The sequence below is a fragment of the Eretmochelys imbricata genome, chromosome 10 (assembly GCF_965152235.1).
Source record: "Eretmochelys imbricata isolate rEreImb1 chromosome 10, rEreImb1.hap1, whole genome shotgun sequence".
NCBI classification, from domain to species: Eukaryota; Metazoa; Chordata; order Testudines; family Cheloniidae; genus Eretmochelys; species Eretmochelys imbricata.
In genome coordinates, this window is record NC_135581.1 from 76,933,977 (window position 1) to 76,950,258 (window position 16,282).

The 16,282-nt window shown below is 45.6% G+C and overlaps 1 protein-coding gene across 1 annotated transcript in view; it reads right to left on the minus strand.

The window, feature by feature from the left end:
• The window catches only part of CERS3 (ceramide synthase 3), a 61,475-nt gene that overhangs the window by 36,841 nt on the left and 8,352 nt on the right, over positions 1–16,282 (minus strand). The window contains exons 3-4 of the mRNA XM_077828693.1: positions 2,655–2,870; positions 813–930 (exon numbers count right to left, since the gene is read on the minus strand). Of these exons, the coding sequence (XP_077684819.1) occupies positions 813–930; positions 2,655–2,836 (300 nt within the window). The 5' untranslated portion in view covers positions 2,837–2,870. The remainder of the gene's footprint in view (positions 1–812; positions 931–2,654; positions 2,871–16,282) is intronic.

Consider the following 16,282-nt stretch of genomic DNA (forward strand, 5'->3'; position numbering starts at 1 on the left):
TTGTACAGAGGGGGAAGTGAAGAAGAGAAGAAGTCTAGCTACTTGCCCAAGGTAGAGGCGTTTGCATGTGCAATTTAGGTCTGATGCCATTAGCATGCCCCTCTTTGGCCATACCAGGCTAAAGAGAAAGTAAGCCAGTGGTAGAGCCAGGAACAGAACCTTGAAGATCCAGTTCAGTTTGTGGTTCTAGCCCTTACTCCTTTCTCTTAGGTATGGGAAGTATATATCCACTGGCCATGTTAAGAAGGTGAGTGTTTTCAGACAATATCCATGCTGCGGTACGTCCCTCCCACAAACAGACCGATTCATTTTCTGCGTTTGCAAAATGCTGGAGTCTTATTTTAATTGCTCTTGTTTTGGTTTCAAAACCAACCACACATGATCAGAGGTATTTTTATCCCACATGCAGCCTATGACTAAACACAGAAGAGTCAATCAGATGGCTTCCAGCCTATTGTTTCAATTTTATTCCTTTAAAGTATAGCATAATATTGTTTTTAACCGACAGCTGTCCATTGCTGCTTTCTCCAAGTGGAGTTAGAGATGGATTATTGATTTTCACCAGAAGTAACATTAACAATCTGACCTAGAACAACATGCCAAGAAATTACACCATTACATTTTATTTTATATTTTGGATGCTGTATACCCTGCCAGCAGGTAGTAAAACAAATCCAAGTGAATTACATCATGAGCCGATCAGCTGGAATCCATCCCTTGGATGCATGATGTCACTGTGGATAGCTGATTGAAACATTAAGAGTTGGGATTTTCCATCCCCCAAAGCACCTTAAAAGAATTAGAATCCTTACTTGGGATGGATGTTTTGTGCATTTTCGGAAATAATTCTCTAAAATAGCATTTGGCTGCGGCTTCACTCGTGTTACATTCTTTATACCTAAAGCTTTTGCTAGAGGTATGGCAATATATCTGAAAAAGACACAACAGAAAAGATCTCTCAAAATGCACAATGGTTAATGGCATTCAGCTGGCCCTCGAGGATGCTAAGGAATTAAATCTGAAACCTGGTTCATCTGTCACAGGAGATGTAGAACATTCATGAGCATCTTCAGCAGAGCCGCCTTAAGAAAAAACAATGGTATCCATACAGTAGAAGCCTGGTTCAGCAGAAAACAGCACCTTACCGCTTGCACAACTGCTCGATGGATGTTTTTTTAATAAATATGGTCCTGAAATGCTGTATATTGCAAAGAAAAGTTCTTTGCTCTTCCACCCCTACATTTTTCAGAGGCAGGCTGGGCTGCTAGAGGGGGGATGTTATGCAATAGGCAAGGCAGCCTAAATAGAAAGGGGAGCTCTCCTCACACGAGTCTGAGGAGGAGGGCTAGCGGTTGGGGAGTACTGTTTACCCAGGTCAGAGGGAGGACGGGGAGCTATTCCTTTCCAAGGCTGTCTCAGCACCTTCCAGTCAATAAGGCACCTTGCTTATTAGGAGGGTCACCATCAGCGAACTGACGTTCTCTGTGAGGTGTCTGGTTTGACTGACAAATGGCACAGCATCTCCCACAGCAATGGAGGGCAGAAGCAGCTGTTTTCTGCTCCACCTCCCACAGCTGCAGAACGTGCTGCCGGCATGGCTGACTGAGTTAGGTAGGTCTCTTTGGAATAAGTCCTCTCACCCCTGCTGGTGTTCCTGCTTAAAGTGAGTTCTTATTATCAGAACAGTGGTCAGCGCCTTCCATGTTCAAAAGCAGATACAGCTGGATGGCTAATTGAGCAGATGAGCAGTTTCAAAACGGCAATGAAGCAAGGCACAATTGGGCAAGCATTTGCTTGGGAGAATAAGACTCTGAATTGTTATAAACATATAATTCAAACGATTTTTGATCTTGAACACAAGTGATTTTATCTGGTTTTGTCTTAAGTTTGTCCAATTTATGACTTTCCAAATAGCCCCACTCTACCCTGAAATAGTTATAAAAACCATACTGATAGCATTTTTTTAAACAAAAAGAACAAAGTAAAAAAAAAAAGGGGGGGGGGACTGCAAAGCTTCACATGCTCATGCCTCAACCTCACGGCGTCAACCGTAATCTGTCCTGTAAGATCACAACTGCAGCAACAGTTCAAAGTTCAGTGTCAGATTTAAAAAACAAAGTCACCTTTGCTATAACTGCATGAAATGCTCCTGCAGAACTTTGCGACCCCACCAGAACATGAAGGTTTGCTACATTTTGCACACATGGGATATCTCAATCCTACACACCTGATCTGAAGGCTCAGGGAGAGGAAGGAGGAATTGGACCAGTGTGAGGTAAGTAAAGGGCACCAGAATATTTTATGGGTTGGTTTCATCTAGGGGGGAGGATATTATGGTCTCTTCTCAAACTCCAGCCTCTAAATATACCTTCAGGAGCAATCACTTTCCACTTTTGTAAACTGAGCTTCAGGATTCAAACTGTGAAACTGCAGGTGGTGGAGAGTCACATGACCTTAATAATGGCAAAATTCCTATAAACTTCTGCTACCTTTATCACCTGCTATGTTACCTGTATTATACCTTTCTAGTGTCACCATTGGCTAAACCCTTCTTTCTGAAAGAATTCACATACAGAACTAAACACATTTTAGTTTGCTAATATGCTTGGAGCTAAGGGGAGGAAACAAAGTAAAATTACATAAAAGTTTCTTACCTTTCTATCAAGAATCGGACCATCAGCATCACAAAAGCGTATGGTATTGTGGCATATAATTGATATGGCTTTGGAAAGACAATGCCATCATGGTCTTCAAGATCTGCCCATGTGCAATTGGCAGGTATCCACAAGTTCTCCCACCAGAACCAGCTGTTGAGTGTCTTTAATACGTATGCCATGCTAAGCAGGTAGAAGAAGAATTTCAAATTTGTCCTGACATTGAAGAGAAACCACATGTATATCAATAGCAAATAATATATTGAGAATTATTGTTCAGAGTATGTGGTTAGGATTAATAAAAAAATAATGGCAAATGGAAAATTAAGGTGTAAATTGGTGTCCGTGTCTTCAATATCTCTATACGGACTTATACCAACTGAGAATCTGATTGGTTGTCTACATGAAACAGCTGCAGGAGCAATTTCTTGTTTAAGGTAAGCGAGGGGTTAACTTCTGTCTAGCATCTCTCTCCTCCTGCAGAGATGCTCAGATGTTTGGAAAACAGAGATAGCAGAAAGCATTTGGGGAAGCTGGGCTCCATTTTCAGGATTACAGAACTAGAATGATGCCTTAGGCTGGGGCATTTTCTGTTTCCTTTTTCACTTATGTTATCTTATTTTGAATTAGTAGTAAGTGTTGTCCCTTTGGGAAGAGACCTTGCTGACTGCAATTGTTTCTCTGTGCTGGCTCATTTCAATTCACAATAGCTTAGTTAATAATCAATCAGATCTACCGAACCCACATTTATAGTCTAGTGTATAAATACGCAAGATAGACTTGCACAACACTTGTGTAGAATGCTCTTTGTCTAAATTAAGTGCAAGATAAAAAAGCAGAAGGGAACCCAATTCTGTATTGATGAGGATGCTAATGTTTGGTTGTCAAGTCACTCCTGCTTAGTAGGCTGGTTGCAAAAGACTCTTGGGTCCTGATTCTGCAAACATAGCTGTCCATAGTGCCGAACACCATATTTACAGAGAGCAGCCCCATAAAATAGAGCTGTGCAGAAATCGGCTATTTTGTTTTGTGGGAAATTCTGCAATGTGGTAATTTGCCTTAGTTCCAAATGGGAAGGAAATGACTGCCCCCCCCATCAGAATTTCCCACTAAATTAAAAGTTTGTGAAAATTTTGCTTTGGGTTAATTGAAACGTTTTGTTTTGATAAAATACAGGGTGTTTTCCCTGATATTATGAATAATATAATAAAATAAAAATAAAAGTGGTTTTGAACTAAAAAAGTCAAAACAAAACGTTTGAATAAGGTCAAAATGCGTCATTTCTACACAAAATTTCACCAGAATCGACACAATGCAGCAAATGTATCAATTTAATTTAATTGAATCAGCATTTTCAGATGGGAAAGTGCTCTGTTGGGAAAATTTCGACCAACTCTAAGTGTGGTACTTCCTCCCCATTGGGATGGTTCACAGTCTTCAGTTTTTTGCAGGATTGAATGCTAAGAGTTTATGCCATTATTTGCATGCTGAAGATTGCATGTATGAACTCATGTCTCCTCAGACATGCCCATTCTCCCTTCATACCCAACCAATTTTTACTCTGTAAAACTATGCGTAAAGGATGGTTCAGTGCAAAGGATACCACCTAGCTCTTAAATTTGCACTCACATGCAGCTTCTACCTACACTGGCTTTGACACGCAGCCTAGCACATCCACGCAAACTTTCCAGATTCAGACCTTGGTCCATTTCTGAGATGCATTTTCACTCAACTGCAAAAAGTCAGTTTATTGTGCATCCATTTTTAGACGCTTTCTTAAAAGAGAGCGATCTCTTCTAGAGCAGTGTTTCCCAAACTGGGGTTCGTGAAATGTTACAGGGGGTTCTCAGGAAAAAATTCCTGAATGTTGGACAGAACTGTCCCTAGGAACCCCGGGCAGCATGGGGCCAGCAGCCCAGAGCTCCTGGACTTCCAAGAGCTAAGCAGATCAAAGCAAGCATATCTATCACACTGGGGAGATTTAAACTTCAAGACTCCTTGTAAGAAATGGAAAGGGAGGTGGATATTTTTTGCTTTTTTAAAATTAAATAGGCAGCTAGCATTGTTTTTAAAATTATTATGAAGAACAAGTTTAAGCTTTGTTGTAATGTGTGTTGTTTGCCTGGACTGCTCAAGATCTGAATGCTTGTGTAGAAAGAACTCTCGAGTTGGATTCTTAAATCCCTGCATACTGTTTCACATCTGATACTCCTTGATGAAACCTAGGAGCCTTGTCATATAACAGGCTTATTCAAAGTGATACCAGCTATGAAAGTGAGATCTTGGAAGAGAGTGTTGCTGTTTTCATAATGTAATAAAAATACTGTCATGATAAACAATAATTAATAATAAATAGTGTGTAATAAGTATGTCATAAAAACAAATTTGATATTTCCAAGATCACTGCTTTTACAATTTATACTCAGGTAAAGGAGAAAATCCCTGGAAATATTCATTTTTAGGATGGGGTTCACAAGACTTGACATTTTAGTAAAAGGGGTTCACAGGTTGTTAAAGTTTGGGAACTACTGTTCTAGAGCTTGCCAGCAGACCTGTGAAACAACTTGTGTGTCACAGGACTGTGTCATCTGGAGCTGTGGTAATCCAGATACTTTTCATGAAGTTACTGGCCCTACACAGTAGTCAGTATTGAAACATTAATAACTCACCCATTTAATATTTTTAAATACCAAAAGGGGATTATAAAAATCTACTGCCTGGATTGTGTTGGTATATATTTATATGTATCAATTAAAGGAGGGGAGGAGTAATCATGGTTGTTCCAGGGCAGAGAACTTGTATGCTGAATTTTGGCCTACAGCAAATTTTTATTGCTGAATTATAAACTCCTAGAAGTAGGGATTTATAACGGGACTGTTAACAGGCTCTTAACTACAGCTAGCAGGCGCCATGAGAACGAAGCAGATGTTTAAAACCTGATATTTTAGTTCAGAGGTAGAGGCTTAAAGACTAGGATGAGAGACTCCATTATACAGTCGTTTTCCCGAATGGTTTTTTGTTGTTGTTTTGTTTAGCAGACTAAATTGCAAACTGTCAAAAGCTGTAACAGTTTACGATGCGCAATAAAAAGAGACCAGTCTGATGTAACAGTGGAAAGAGCAGCAAAGCTCCCCCGACGGTCTGATGTAGCGTGGGTTTTATACATCCTACGTACTGAGGACAGAGTATATCTTTATACTGGATTCTTGGGATTTTAAAATCGCATCCTGCCAGTACTACTGCTATTGTAGCATTTAATACCTTTACTGTTTTAGGCCCAGATGCAGCAAATCATTCCTTTTCAGCGAAGCATTTAAGCACATGCTTAAGTGCTTTGCTGAATTAGGGCCTTAGGGTCTGAGCCACAACCCACTGAAGTGAATGGAAATCTTTCCATTCACTTCACTGGGCTTTGGATCAGGCCCTTAAGTTTAAATTGTACACACGTACGGATAGCAAACATGAGCGGCAGAGTACAATGCAGGGGGCTTCTGCAGCACTGGGAAGGCGAAGGTCCCAACCAGGCTGTGCAGGAGCAGAATAGAGCCCCTGAAGTTTCTACGACAGGCATGAATGCTTCTGCTGTAGCCCTCACAGCTCCTGTCTCCCGGCTTCACAGCAAAGGCTGGTGAATCCACACAGCAGGAGATTCACGGGCCCTGCTTCTTCTCCTCAACAAACCCAAACCCATGGGAGCATGCAGAATGCCTCTATGAATGGGATTCTGGGGCATACCCCTGTGGCACAGTTCTCCATTTCTGTACCACAATTCAAACAAAATGCAGACCCATTCTGCTCGGAAGCGCCTCATGACGCCAAACAAAATATGCATGCAACTTTTCCTATGCTAGACGAGGGAGGTCCTCTGAGATTCCTCTTTTCTCCCCCAGCAGGCAGTGGTGAGCTGGAGCTGGTTCGCACCAGTTCGCTGGAACTGGTTGTTAAATTTGGAAGCCCTTTTAGAACCGGTTGTCCCGGACAACCGGTTCTAAAAGGTCTTCTAAATTTAACAACTGGCCAAAAGTGATGCCTTAAGCGCCGACTCTGTGGGTGCTCCGGGGCTGGAGCACCCATGGGGAATTTGGTGGGTGCAGCTCCCCACCCCGCGCCCGGCCCCAGCTCACCTCCGCTCTGCCTCCTCCCCTGAACGTGCCGCCCCGCTCTGCTTCTCCGCCCCCCTGAGAAGCAGGCAGCAGCATCGCGCTTAGGCCCAGGGAGGCGGAGCAGAGGTGAGCTAGGGCGGGGGGGGGGTGGCGCGAGGAGGGCTGCCGGCGCAGCAGCAGGTAACCCGGGGGGAGTGGAGGGGGTGCAAGGGAACTGCTCTCTGCCCCAGCTCGCCTCCGCGGGCCTGAGCGCGAAGCCGCCGCTCGCTTCTCAGCCCCCCCCCCCCCCCCAGGCTTCCCGTGCCAAGAGCCGATTCGTGGGAAGCCGGGGGGGCGGACAAGCAGAGCGGGGCGGCGCGTTCAGGGGAGGGGGCAGAGCGGAGGTGAGCTGGGGCTGGGTGCGGGGCGGGGAGCTGCCGGTGGGGGCTCTGCACCCACCAAATTTTCCCTGTGGGTGCTCCAGCCCCGGAGCACCCACAGAGTCGGCGCCTAAGGCGCCACTTTTGATATGATCAGTGGGGGGAGCGGCCGCTCCCCCTACTCCCCCCCAGCTACGCTTCCCCGCCCCTAGGAGCCAGAGGGACCTGCCAGATGTTTCCTGGGAGCTGTCCCAGGTAAGCACCGCTGGGACTCCCCACCTCACCCCCCGGCAGGTCCCTCTAGCTCTTAGGGGCGGGGTGGGCACCCACTACGGTGGCCCACGAGACCCTCCTGCCCGGTTCTGGCGGCAGTCAGGGGACAGGGAAGGGGGGTGGATGGGGCAGGGGTCCCGGGGCGGCATCAAGGAACGTGGGGGGTTGGATGGGGCAGGAATCCCGGGGGGCGGGGGTGGGCCATGACCCCCTCGTGAGGAGAGGAGGGAACCGGTTGTTAAGATTTTGGCAGCTCATCACTGCCCACAGGACCCTTCCACCAGGCAAGTAATGCTAGATGCAAGTCCATTAGGAACATATTAATATTACTCTGTGCTTTGGTGGCGTGGGGCAGGGTAGACACTTGAGAATGACAGAACAGTCTCTTCCACCAGGAAGCTGCTCAAGGCACTACCTTGGCCTGAGAGTCAGGAGTCGGTCTCTGATCTCAGCTCAGCACAACACAATGGTCCATCTGGAGTACTGGACTGTCTAGTAGTTTTATCCCTTAAATTTACCATTTGATTGGTTTTTGGTATCCTAATAAAAACAGCCTGCAACCACTGCCTGCTCCATGTTTGTTTCTGTTATGCCAGGCACCATCTTCCTAAATCCAGTGGAATTTTGAAAACTCCTCCCTCTAAGTCCACATAAGAGCTGGGTCAGACCAAAGGTTCATCTCGCCCAGTATCCTGTCTTCTGACAGCGGCCAATGCCAGGTGTCCCAGAGGAAAAGAACAAAACAGGTAATCATCAAGCAATCTATCCCATTGCCCCCTTGACACTTTATTTTTCCTTTCATCAAGCTTATGAATACATACAATTCACCTCAGCTACCCCCAGTTATCCTCATCCACCTTTGCTCACCAACTCTCTCTCTCTCTCCCCAAGCACTTCCACGGATGCACAGCAGCTGCTCCCAGGAAACCTCCATTATAACCTTATGTTTTAATACTAGAGCCCAATTTATTTTTTAAGCCTGGTCTCTGTACCCTGCCTAGCCTGCTCTTTCTGTGTGTGCCCCATGTTGCAGCACAGTCCATACCCTGTGCCTTGTTCACCACCCATCACCAGTAATGGTGATCCTCCATCTACTTCAAGTCAGTACTTTGACTGCTTTTGTTGTTGCCAGTCACTTTGGGTGATTTTTGCCCAGTAAAGACTGAACGGTGGCTGTGAAGGCTGTGAGATGCTGTGGGGGAAAGCACACACCCTGCACCTTGGCCAGGCCCTTTGCCTCTGGGACTCTTTGGAGGCAGGGTGGGGCACACGCAGCATTTCTCGTTACACTTGTTAGGAAGGTGTCACTGCACTTGTTCCCCTTTCGATTCCCTGCAGCCACAAGCTGGCACAGGGCCATGGTCCCATCCAGACATGCCCCATTCGTTGCCCGTAGCAGTGCTAGGGGCACTTGCTTCTTCCCCCGCTTGTACTTCCCAGTTCTGGGTGTTCCAGGTGGGGATGGTGGGAGAGGCTTGCTGGGGCCTCTCTTACACCTGAGCATTCCAATGGGGCAAGCTATGGGAATTTCTCCACTGCAATCCTAGCAACACAAATACATACCCAGGGTTCCCAGCATGCTCTTACAGCTCATGCTGCCACAGCCTCACTGCTGTTGTTAGCCATGCTGGTACAGGAAAGCTAGTGCAGGCCCACCCAAGATGCAATCCCACCTCGGACTGCAGTGTTTGATATACCCCAAGCCTGAACCGACAGTCCAGGTCAGGTTTAAGGCACAATTTCCCAGCTACGGCTCTGGCAGCTTGCCCTGTTAATGCTTATGCTGTATGCATTCTCTAAACAGATAGAGGACTTCACTCCCCACGGCTGCAAATCTGGCACTCTCCACGAGCATCAATTTCAAATACACGCTTTAAACGTTAGAAATTGATATGTTTCAACCCTAAATATAGTAGAGCAAATACTTGGCAGTTGCCAAATGCCAGCATTTCAGAGAGGTTGGCAAACCCTGCTCCAGCGCCACAAAGCCCAGCTGATCTAGTCAGTGCACTCTCCCATGCCTGCTATTTTCTGGCTGCGATTGTGTTTTGGTTAAGCGGCTTTCACGACAACCTGTTTCAGGCTGCTATCCAACCTGCAGCTCTAACATAAATGTGCTACTGAACGGCAATTTTTAGAGCCAGATTCTGGTCGCAGGTCACACAAGTGTAAACCTGGATATATCCCACTGACTTTTGTTCAAGTTAATTACAGCGGCATAAGTCTAGGGTAATTGCACTGGCTACAATGAAGTTTATCTGGATTTACACCAGAGGAATGAAGATCAGAATCTGATTCATGGATGCCAAGGACAGTCAACGTTTTTTGTTTGCATAAAACTCACATAGTTTTTTCCCCCGACAGTAGTCCCAAACCTGCTCCCCTTGCAGCTAAGTGCAAGATGCCTTGATTTGGGGCCGTCTCTTGCATGAATCTTGAAAGCTTGTCCAGTGGTAGTCTCCTGCTTGCTCAAAGAGCTACGTTCAACATTCTTTTCTTCTAGTTCCAAACAGAGCCGACCAAGCAGATTGTGTGTTTAGTTTGGAATTAAGTTCAGTTGAATGCACCATGCTCTACTAAACCACTGTGAAAAGACCTCCACTGCCCTGAAATTCAATCCTACTTCCCAGTCACAGGAATAAGAACTTTGCCATTGACTTCAGGGCCCTTGCAGAGCATGATCTTCCAATGAAACATACTTTGCAAAGCTGGAAAGTTCTCTTGAATCTTAGAAATTAGACACATTCTATTAGGGAAGCAAATCCACCTCTGCTAATGAAAGACCATCATCTCTGGCCTCTCCGGTCAAGTTATAATGACCTGCTGCAAATACAGGAAAATCAGGACTGATCAGTTGAAGAATTTCAGACTGGCTCTACTGAATCCTTACTGTAATTTAAGCATGAAGAACATACGCAGCCAGAGAATACCAAAGTGATGCTCATTTTAAAGATCTATTTCTTAGCCTTCTTAAGATGTTCTGTTAAAACATTTTCACCTTGTACTTTTAATAGATTTGGCAAAGGAGGCCGGGTTTTGATTTGCCTTAACCTAATCGGTTGGGTTTCCCCAACCAAAGCCGGGCACTGTTTGGAACCAGGGTCCATTGCATCTGGGGGACCAAACTCTGTGGAAAGTACAGATGAACAGCTAGGATTTTGTCCTCTTTCCAGAAAAACCCGAATGGCTTTACAAAAATCTCGGTTGAGCTACTCTTTTGCAAAGCAAAAACCAGACTCAGGGATAGGTGATATTTTATCCAATCCAAAGTTTGGGGGAAGGGTAAGTAAGAGTGCCTTTCCTTCACTCTTAACATCGTGAGAAGGCATATAGAATGCAGGGGTTGCATAAGTAGGGGCAAGAAGCCATGGCTTCTCTAAGGGTCTTGCTAGACTGCCTACGGGGCAGGGACAGAGACAGAACAGATCCTGCAGACTACAGAATGATCAAAGAACTAGGAAGGTTAAATTACGTGACAAGACTGGAAAAGCTGGTACAGGGACTTAGTGGAGAGCAGATATGACTGAAGTTTCCCAGATGCTAAGAGAGATAGTGAAGCTACTCTAAGCTATTAATCATCAATGCAAAATAGGAAAAGGGCTGGGGGGCTAAGACTAAACAGGACACAGATTCACCAACCACAGCCTTTGCTTCTTCAGACCAGGCAACGAATGCTACAAAGGTCCTGCTTGTTGGGTTGAGCAGCAGACTTTCTGGTCTGCTCCCACCAGGCAGCATACATCCGTCACAGTAAAGGATCCCAGGGTCTATTGTTGATTGCCTTTATGATTCCTGAACACAACTACTTAGCAGGGGAAAAGAGAAAAATGTTTTGCCCAAAATCAAGTTCATGAGATTATACAACCTCCTACTATGTAAAATAGGTACCTTTAAAAAACCAAAAGCTCAACAAAGACAGGCATTTAGAAATTATTCAGGATTATTAATGCGGTGTGTCCCGATCCTAATCAGCTGACAGGATAGTATGCATGCAATAGAAAGTTCTGACACAATCAGTCTCACACTATCAAGTCTTTCAAATGCACAGTGGTACATGGGAACTTGAAAGGAATGAATACTGCACCATGCCTGGTGTTCATCGTGAGGAGAATATGAGCACCCGCCAAAACAACCACAAACCTGGAGGACACAAATCCAGAGTTGTTATTGTTTAAGTGCGAGGCAATATCTTAAGCACTGAAAGCCCAGAAGGGTCAGGGCCTGCTTCAATGCTCACCGAAGTTAATGGAAGCACTGCCTGGGGTCAGGTCCATATACCCTAGTGGACGACAGGCAAATCTAAAATAAAAACAAATTCCCTTCCACTCTGCACCATTGCCTTTTCGTTCTCACCACGGCTTCCAAATGCTGTCCATGTTCTTTCTTTACTTTACCCTTCCCCTGTCCTGTTCCACTCCCCCCCACCGCACTCCACTCTGCTCCCACAAGTCCTGCTGCCTTCTTTCCTCCTATCGCTGCAGCCATAGCACCTCTCTTGATTGCCTCAGCTCACCCATGCTTGTCTCCATCCCCTCCTCTGGCAGCACACGTTCCACACAAGCACTCCTCCTATGCCCCCTCCCTTCCTTACCTTCAGCCACCCGCGCGGGCTCTCTCCCTGCTAATCTTCTTCCCATCCCTCTGCTCTCTGGTTTCTAATCTTCTTCTCATCCCTCCCACTCCATACAGAACTCGTGCCCCATTTCCAAATAGCGTATTTCAGTTTGTGATCCACCCCCTGCTTCCTCTTCTTTCTCACTGAAGCCCAACTATCTCCCTCTGACTCTGCTTCAGGGGTTGCCCAATCCTTTGGTGAGCCTCTCTCCCACCCCGAGAGGTGTATATCCTCCTCATGTTGACATCCTCCTTGTCTTTTCCATACTTTCTCCTGCCTCCCACCAACTTTTTCCTTCTCTGAAGTCCACTCCATCCAACTCATCTCTCCCCTCTCCTAACATACACGGGCCTTGGCTCCTTTCCTTCCTTCTCTGGCTTTGATGCCTGGCTCTCCCGTTTCTCTCTTATCTCAGTCTCCCCCTCCTTTAATTTGAATTCACTCCATAACCACACTGATCACCCTTTATATCCCACTCATGGCCTCTCTTTCACCTATTTGTGTGACCTGCAATGCTGGAGTGACTCACCACCTCAGCCACTGCCTCTCTTTCTCCACCACTCCTCCATGCCATTCCCCATTTACCAGGCACACCATTGTAATCCTTTTGTGATCTCCAGTCAATCGGCCTCCGAGGCTTTCAGGTGCCTCTTCTCTAACTACCCTTGTCGTCTCTTGACAATATGGCTCCAACTCCTTCAGCTGCACCCTTCTTTCTGCAATCAAACTAATCCCTTAAAGAACTGCTCTCCCACTCTTCACATTCTCATACCAGTCCCCAGCCTTGCCTCTCCTCCTGTGCTGCAGATTGGCTCTGGAGACCATTTTTCTATGGGTGGGACATTAGGTTTTCCCCAGTGAGTAGCTAAGGAGGTTCTCGATGCAAGCTGAATCCACCCAAGTCAGAGATGACGCTGGAGGGCAGAGAAAGGGATTCTGAAGAGTTCAAATAAAAAGAGGAGTTTCCTTTGGTTCAGCGTATACAGGACTAATGGGTCAATTCAGTCTGAAGCTTAGGAGTGCTCCTGGATAATACTCACACAACAGCAGCCGCAAGTAACACTTTCTCCCATTTCCAGTTGGCAGGGGACTCCATCCCATCCTAACTGACAAAGACTTGGCCTCAGTTATACATACCGTTGTCTCCCATGAGCTGCACTACGATAATGCAATATAGGTAGATAGGAAGCCATCAGCCCTTAGGAATCTCCAACTAGTACAGAACACTGCAGTGTCTGCTCAGCAACAACGGCTACTAGGAATGCATCAGACTTGTTCTCCACACTCTTCATGGGCTTCCCATAGGATACTGAGTCAAGTTCAAGTTCTCATTCCTTATCTGTAAAGCCCTCGGCCCAGCATATCTAAGAGATCACCTAAACCTTGATATGAAGACCATGGTTGACAGTTGTGCTCCTGAGGCACAAGTGAACTTTCTGCCTTAACCAAACCAAAGCCCTCCACTCCCCATACAATCCTCCCCCTGGAGAGAATGCAAGAGAGAGAGAGAACCACGCTTGACAGATATTAATCGTGTTGCTTAGTGCATTTTTGGAGACACTCAAATACTACAGTGATGAGGGCGGTAAAAGAACCTTCACAGAATAAGAAATAAAAGAGTTGATAAACTTGGCAGGATTCTAGAGGATTCAAAATGGTCCAGGCTCATAAGAACTGAGGCACAACTGCTGAATGATGTTCCTTAGTAAATCTCTAAATAATTGTAAAAATGGCAAAATTTTTACAACACTGCCAAGTGACCATTCACACTCCCTCTAGCAAGCTTCTGATACACGACTAACAAAAGGAATAGTCGAGTCACGTTTGGCCCAAAATTAAGATTTAAAAAAATGCTTTTACAAAATCTAAGGTCAAGAAAAATAAGTTCTGTGAAATTAAAGTAGAATAAAATTTAAAATTATGCCAATGAACAACAAAACAAAAAACAAACAAAGCCAAAACACAAAGTCCTCCGTCTAATGTACAACTTCAGCATTGCAGCATTGTTCTTGTGCATGAGAATCTGACAGTGAAATTGACTCAAAACTAATGACTACATTTCCTTTTCCAAACTGAGAGACATGCAAAAAATAAAAACAAACAAACTTATGTTCTGACTTAAGAAGTTCACTGTCAGGTGTCCCTTTCTCTTGCCTTTGCAAAACCCTTTTCATTCGGTTCCCTAAACTCAAACTAAGCCACCATCTGTTGGATCAGTTACAGGCTTAAATCTACCAATCGTCATTTTCAGTGGCTCGACTGACTTTCAAAACCCTGGAAGTCAGTAGAGCCATTGAAAATGACATTAAAGGTAAATTCAATTTCTTTTGCATGGTTATTCTGTGTTCACGGAAGGAAACAAAAATGACTAAGGGGCTGGAGCACATGACTTATGAGGAGAGGCTGAGGGAACTGGGCTTATTTAGTCTGCACAGAAGAACGAGGGGGGATTTGATAGCTGCTTTCAACTACCTGAAAGGGGGTTCCAAAGAGGATGGAGCTGGGCTGTTCTCAGTGGTGGCAGTTGACAGAACAAGGAGTAATGGTCTCAAGTTGCAGCGGGGGAGGTTTCGGTTGGATATTAGGAAAAACTTTTTCACTAGGAGGGTGGTGAAGCACTGGAATGCATTACCTAGGGAGGTGGTGGAATCTCCTTCCTTAGAGGTTTTTAAGATCAGGCTTGACAAAGCCCTGGCTGGGACGATTTAGTTGGGGATTGGTCCTGCTTTGAGAGGGGGGTTGGATTAGATGACCTCCTGAGGTCTCTTCCAACCCTAATCTTCTATGATACGATGATCTTTTATTAAGGTGGCACATAGTTCCCTAAATTCACATTTGAGCTTTAATTCAATTGCATCGATTATGAATGAAAAGACAAATGTCTCATGGGTAAAAAAATTTCCTGGGGTTACAGCACCTCTTACAAACACATCCATCTCTGCGCCAAATCCTATTCACCTTCCACCCGCTAAATAAGAGCTTTATTTGTACATGCAACAATGCTAGACCTACCATGTGAGGAAATAGCACCAAAATGCAAGAAATGATTTCACTAGAGTCCAGGGAATAATTACTTTCATCTTCAGTTTGACCAAGCACCTGACTCCATGTCATGTGTTTGCAATCATTCCAGAGTCAGATTTGCCAGGGGAGAAGGTACAGCACTTTTATTAACTGTCAGAGAATCGGCTCTTTTGGATTGACTGCAGCTTTTCTAAAAAACTATTTGGTACTGGGCATGCTTAGACTCTTAGTTCAGTGACACATGCATTAGCACCTTGATGCCTGCCCTAAGAATAAAAGCCTTGCTCACTCTTCTAATTAGGAGTGCAAGACAGGCAACCACCTCCCAGGTGCTGCCTTGTGGCCAGGGGGTCTATCTATGGCACCCTGCCTCTGTTTCCCCCCTTTACAGGGCCCTTTAAGAAGAACTCACCCAATCCAAAGATAATTCAAACCATCCCCTACTGGGATCCAGTTTACTGAATCCTCAAGTGCATACGAGCCATAGGCCCCAACCCCAGTTCAGTGTCTCTCTACTGATAATGCAAAATAAAACACAAATTCAGTCTCCATCCCAGGTTCAGCAGGACACAGTCCCATCTCCCCAAGGGACTATCCTTCTGCTTCCCAGCACCTCATGCCTGCAGTTTGCCCTTTTCCACTTTCCTTTCCAGCTGGGCCATTGCAGTCTTTCCCCTGTTATACAAGGTGCCACCATCCCATCCCATCCCATCCCACCCCTTCCCTGCCCTCCCACTGACTCAGAGCCCTGAAGGAGCCTTCTTGCTCCTTCTGCCATTTCCTGGGCTTCCCCCCTTGTGCCCTGCTCCTTTTGTTCTGGAATTACCTGATCCCTCTCAGGTGAGTTTCATCCTGTAATCAGGGCTGGCTTAACCCTGGGTTCTCCAGCCAATGGGGCAAGCCACACCTTGTTACAGGGAGCATAAAACCCTCTTTTATACTGCCTGAGGTGAGTAGAGTCCTGTTGCTTGAAGTGAGCCAAGAGGAACGTAGGGCGCCATTGGGGCGAGGTATGCTTAGCAATGGCCGTCAACCTTTACCCCAATTCTCTGTGCCATTCACAGTGGCTAATTTATCAGAACAGCTCCTCCTGACGAGGCAGCCATGAGGAGACAGCCACGCCAATGCCCCAGACTGCACAGGCCATGTCTAATCATTCAGATAGGAGGCTCCGAAGCAGCGGGACAGTATTTAGCCTGATTGCTCCAAGGAGGATTAAAAAGCCCTTGTCAAAAGGATTAATAAGGATTCGTG